Genomic DNA, 5,660 nt, shown 5'->3' with positions numbered 1-5,660 from the left:
CACAGCACTCCACCAAGGGGGACAAGGTGAGACTCTGTCTCAAAAAAAAAAAAAAAAAAAACCTTGCATTTTAAAGGTTATTGAACAAGCAAAAAAAAAATAAAATCTACAAGCATTAATCAAGTAAAATTACACCACTCTTTTAAAGCTACTACAAAATTACTACTGGCTTCAGCCACTATGCCAATATTTACATTCAGGTCAAATATACTATTATTTTCCCAAGTAAAAATAATGACAATAGCTCAGAAATACTTAAGTTTATCTGTAACTCACAGAACTCAGATTAAAGTGGAAAATTATATGTAAAGTTAAATTCTGTAAATCCTAATTTCAACCAACAAATTAAAATTTTTAATATTCCTACACAAAAAAATTATAGAGTGATAAGTTTGGAGGGGCATATCCCAAAGAATAGACAACAGCAATCCTCCTATCCCATTTCATAATTCTATAGAGATTTTTAAAAATGAAAGCCTAAAAAAGAAAAAAGGAAAGCAATGAGCTGTGCTGTCCAACAAAGACTTGTCAACTCTGACTCAAAAAATATTCAGTGGTCGTATATCTAATAGTTACTATACTGAACAGCACATACATACTTCACTGAAGAAAGTTCTATTGGAGAGTGCTGACATGCTGAAAGAGGAAAAAAATTATTAGTAGCTTTATAGATGAGAAAAAAGATTTTCCCATATTAACAAAAACGTTCAGACATTTCAGTACCCTCCATTACACCTTTACTGCCAGCAGTCTGTAAGGCCGAGGCCAGTAGACTGCCTGAGTTCCAGGCAAGCCTGAGCAAGAGCAAGAACTCGTCTCTAAAAAAAAAAGCCAGGAATTGTGGGGGGCGCCTGTAGTCCCAACTACTTGGGAAGCTGAGGCAAGAGAATCATTTGAGACCAAGATATAGCTTTTGTGTTAAGTTATTGGAAAATTTCAAAATTTAGATTAAGTGAGAGTAAAATATAGATTATTCCATAATGATATCAAGATGTTTAAGTGATACATAAAGTAGTACTGTTTTTATCATCAAAAAAACGTAGAAACCAAAGACGTGCTCAGAACAGGGAGCCTGAAGAATGGCTTCTGTTTATAACACCGCCAACGGGAATCTGGGATCACTGTAATGAGGGGCACAAAACTTGTGGCGTCCCTACAAAGCAATTCCTAAACGTTGAAGAAAAAAATCATAAAATGTATGAGGTGGGTGATCACTGTACAATTCTTTCAACTGTACTGTATGTTTGAAAAATTGCCTAATAAAATACTGGAAAATTTAAAAAAAAAAAAAAATGTAGGAAACCTCCCCAGAATGCTGGGCAGAAAAACACTAGACAATTCAACACCTTCCCATTTTGCCGATGGAGTACAGAGTTTGGGCGCGTAGGCAATTTCAGGTAAACAGCCGGCGACAATGGGGCGAGACGTGATTTACTGTTAAACATAAGCAAGTCTGGTTGAGACCCGGGAGATGATCTAAGTAATTGTTTAAGAAATGTGGTATTTAGTCCTTCACGTCCAGTAGCTTCTGTTCCAAATTCATATTCAATTTGTTTCCTTTACAACACTACTTTGCCTGGAGAAACTCTCAACCTGCAACGCCGCGCACACCTTCCCACAGACCCGTTGGTACCCCGGCAGCTTTGAGCCCGGGGAGGACCAACCCCACGTCGTACAGGCCCGCGGTCACCGCAGAGCACAGAATGCGGGAAGCCCCGGGGGCCGCTAGCTCGAAATCACAGACGATGCCGGGCGGGAAAAGCGGCCAACCCCGCACAGGGGAAAGGAGAGCGCCGGGCGCAGCGACCGTGACAGGCCGCAAGACGATAAGGGGGGCCCGACCGCTCTTTTGTTCCCTCATGCGGGCAGTCCGATACTCACCAGGCGGATAAAGCCGAAGCCGCGGTCCCGGTTGATGAAGACCTCGCTGGGCTCGCCGTAGCGCTCGAAGAGCCTCTTGAAGTCCTCCTCGGTGATGTCGGTGGGCAGGTTTCCCACGAAGAGGCGGCAACGCTGTGTGTACGTCTTCTCGCCTGGCTTGAGGAAACTCTTGATGTCGATGGTGAACCCCATCTCCTCATCGGGGTGGTCCTCCGCGGGCGCGGGCGCGGGCTGTGCCTGCTCCCCAGCCAGCGCGAGCGCCATGGCCGCTGCGGCCGCCGGCTCGCTCTCTCCTGCCGCGGACTCGAGGGCGCGAAGCCGGGCCGGATTTTTCTCAATGCGCACTTGTTTCAGGTTTCCTCTTAACATCATCTTAAGAAGTTCGCCTGGGTTACTGGGTACAAGCCGAGGTCTATAATACGTATGCGTCTCAACGTATATTTCTAGAAACCAAGTAAGAAAAGTCAGGTGATGGCGAGAAAGGCGAGTAGGCAGCCCTACCCACTCCGACTCACGCCCGCAGCAACCGCACTTTCAAAATGGCGCTGCTACAAGCTGCAGTTGGAAGAAGAGACGCCCAGCAAGCCCCGCCCCTCCGCCCGGGCCGCCTGAGCGACGCGCCTGCGCATTTCTACAGCCAACGGTCGCGTCGCGCATGTGCACAACGTTGCAATCGCTAGCGGGCGGGTCTTCTATGTGGGATAAAAATCCCTTTTCGGTCCTCTGAAAATGTCTGTTTAATGTACCCTTAGAACAAATTATGTAAAGTGTGCAGATTGGTGTGAAAATGCACAGATTTGGGGAACATTATTACCCTTTTAAATATCAAGCTCAATTCTCAATGACTACGGGAAATCGAAAATGTGCATCTTTTATGCATACCATTTAATAACAAGATATTTCCCAGTAACTTGAAGACACTTATTTTTGTCTGTTTCAAGACCAAGATTTTTATTATGATGCCTAATTAAACAGTCTAATCATTTTCATTATTTTTCATTGAAACAGTTATATACTGTCTATGACATTCCAGAAAAGGCAAAACTAGTTACAGAACACATCGGTAGTTGCCAGGGACTGGGGGGTGGGGAAGAGTTGAGCACCGGGAGATTGTTGGAATGTTGGAACAATTATACCTTGACTATGGTAGTGACTACATTTGTCGAAACTCAGTAGGACTATGCATTTAAGTGTGAATATTACTGCATTTAAATTATCCATTAAACAAAAATGTTAAAACTACCCCCCCAAAATAAGAATAAAACACAATCAAGGCTGATCCCTATTTACCTCAGACACCACTCATATTCTAATTTTGCAGATTCTAATGCAGATACAGCTCTAAACATTACTTAGTCTGACCCAATTCCCTCCGCCCCTTCCAGGTGCTCCAAAGACTTCTACTGTATTGTGTCTTTGGAAATACAGTCATCAACAAAATCCCCACCCTTAACTTTTTTTTTTTTTTTTTTGTAGAGACAGAGTCTCACTTTATCGCCTTTGGTAGAGTACCGTGGCATCACACAGCTCACAGCAACCTCCAACTCCTGGGCTTAAGCTATTCTCTTGCCTCAGCCTCCAGAGTGGTGGCTGGGATTATAGGCACCCGCCACAACGCCCGGCTATTTTGGGGGAGGGCGGGTTGCAGTTTGGGGCCGGTGCTGCTTTTGAACCCGCTACCTTCGGTATATGGGGCCAGCGCCCTACTCCTTTGAGCCACAGGCGCCGCCCGCCCGGCTAGTTTTTTGTTGCAGTTTGGCCTAGGCCGGGTTCAAACCCACCACCTTCGGTATATGGGCTGGCACGTTGACGACTGAGTCACTTTTTCCTTCCTCTTCTTTCCATTTTAACTGGAGCATGGTTTTCCTTTGAGGACTGCTTTCCCCGCAGCCCTGTCTAGAAGCAAATGTGTTTTCTCCTACATCTCTTGTGTCACCGGTGGAGTACATGACATTTCTCTCCCTAATCTCTTGCAACTAACTTCAAGATCATTTCCCCTCCTTCCTGTGACAAAAATCTTATCTCGGCTCGGCGCCTGTGGCTTAAGTGGCTAAGGCACCAGCCACATACACCCAAGGTGGCAGGTTCGAATCCAGCCCGGGCCCACCAAACAACAATGACGGCTGCAACCAAAAAATAGCTGGGCGTTGTGGCAGGCGCCTGTGGTCCCAGCTACTTGGGAGGCTGAAGCAGGAGACTCGCTTAAGCCCAGGAGTGGGAGGTTGCTGTGAGCTGAGATGCCACGGCACTCTACCCGGGGGATAGCTTGAGGCTCCGGTCTCAAAAAAAAAAAAAAAATCTTATCTCCAAAAAGCTCATGCCAGTGGAAACTCACTCTCATGCTCACTCTCCCACCCTGCTCTCCCTGAACTCTCTCTAAATTTATAACCACAAATACCGGGTGGGATCTCAGCCTCCAGCTATTTCCTAAACAACTGTTTCACACTGTTTTCTCTCCCCTCAGACCAACTCTCTTCCTCTGCCTCATTAATAGCTGACAATGTTAGATTTTATATATTTCACTGTCAAAAAAGATAATTTGGTGGGGCAGTGACTCACACCTGTAATCACAACACCCTGGGAAGCCAAGGCCAGAGCATCCCTTTAGCTCAGGAGCTCCACACCCATCTCTACTAAAAATGGAAAAACCAGCCATTGTGTCAGGTGCCTGTAGTCCCAGCTACTTGGAGGCTGAGGTAAGAGGATCACTTGTGCCCAGGAGTTTGAGGTTGCTGTGAGCTATGAAGAAGTCACAGAACTCTACCTAGGCTGATAAACTGAGACTCTGTCTCAAAAAAAAGAGGGAGAGAGGACACAATTAGAATAAAATTACTTTATCCTATCAGTACAGGATCTACCTGCCTTACTAGCTCCTGTAGCTATCCACTCTCTGCCTTCCTTCCTATTATAGTGAGCAAACCACTAATGTTCTAAGGCCAGCCTTTTCACTTGTCCAAGTATTTTGCTTCTTCAGTTATATAACTATTTTCCTGAATAGTAAGTTTTTTGATCTGTACTAGACTATTCTGCAAAACAAACTGCGGACATATCTTTAATCTTAAAAAAAATAAATAAATAAGGAAAGAAATGACCCTCTTCAGACATGTTGTTCTTTGGTTACTATCTCTTTTCTTCTTTAAAAAACAGAGCAAGGCTGGGCATGGTGGCTTATGCCTGTAATCCTAGCACTCTGGGAGGCTGAGGCGAGTGAATCCCTTGAGCTCAGAAGTTCAAAACCAACCTGAGGAAGAACTACACCCCGTCTTTACTAAAAATAGAATAACTAGCCAGCCATTGTGAGGAGTGCATGTAGTCTAGCTACTTGGGAAGGTGAGGGAGGAGGATCTCTTGAGCCCAGGAGTTTAAGATTGCTATGAGTTGTGATGCCATGCATTCTACCCAGGGTGACAGAGTGAGACTCTGTCTCAAAAAAAAAAAAAAGTTAAATAAATAAACAAACAACAAAGAGCCAGCTATGGTGGCTCATGCCTATACTCTCAGCTACTAGAAGGCAGAAGTTCAAGGCCAGTCTCGGCAATATAGCAAAACCCTGTCACCACAAAAGAAAAACAAAAAAGAAAAATGAAAGAAAGAATTTTCTGGGGCAGTGCTTGTGGCTCAAAGGAGTAAGGCGCCGGCTCCATATGCCGGAGGTGGCAGGTTCAAACCCAGCCCTGGCCAAAAACTGCAAAAAAAAAAAAAAAAAGACAAAGACAAAAAATTTTCTACATTTTATGTCTCCACATTGATCACCCATTTTCTCCTTAAACCTCACCAAT

General features: G+C 44.7%; 1 protein-coding gene and 1 non-coding gene across 7 annotated transcripts in view; one reads left to right on the top strand and one right to left on the bottom strand.

The window, feature by feature from the left end:
* The window catches only part of PSPC1 (paraspeckle component 1), a 107,130-nt gene extending 104,621 nt beyond the window's left edge, over positions 1-2,509 (bottom strand). For all 6 annotated transcript variants that reach the window (XR_002774997.1, XR_002774998.1, XR_001161570.2 and 3 more), the window contains exon 1: positions 1,882-2,509. Coding sequence is in view for 3 of the 6 variants with exons in the window: in XM_023517223.1 (XP_023372991.1) it covers positions 1,882-2,253 (372 nt within the window). In the remaining 3 variants the exon portion in view is untranslated. The remainder of the gene's footprint in view (positions 1-1,881) is intronic.
* LOC111727458 lies at positions 1,050-1,175 on the top strand. The gene has a single exon (XR_002775018.1). It is a non-coding gene; the product is annotated as a small nucleolar RNA SNORA11 (small nucleolar RNA).
* Positions 2,510-5,660: the final 3,151 nt, after the last annotated feature.

The sequence above is a fragment of the Otolemur garnettii genome, unplaced genomic scaffold (assembly GCF_000181295.1).
Source record: "Otolemur garnettii isolate 467f Iridium unplaced genomic scaffold, OtoGar3 scaffold00106, whole genome shotgun sequence".
Taxonomy (NCBI): Eukaryota; Metazoa; Chordata; class Mammalia; order Primates; family Galagidae; genus Otolemur; species Otolemur garnettii.
This window is presented reverse-complemented; position numbering and strand designations above follow the sequence as displayed.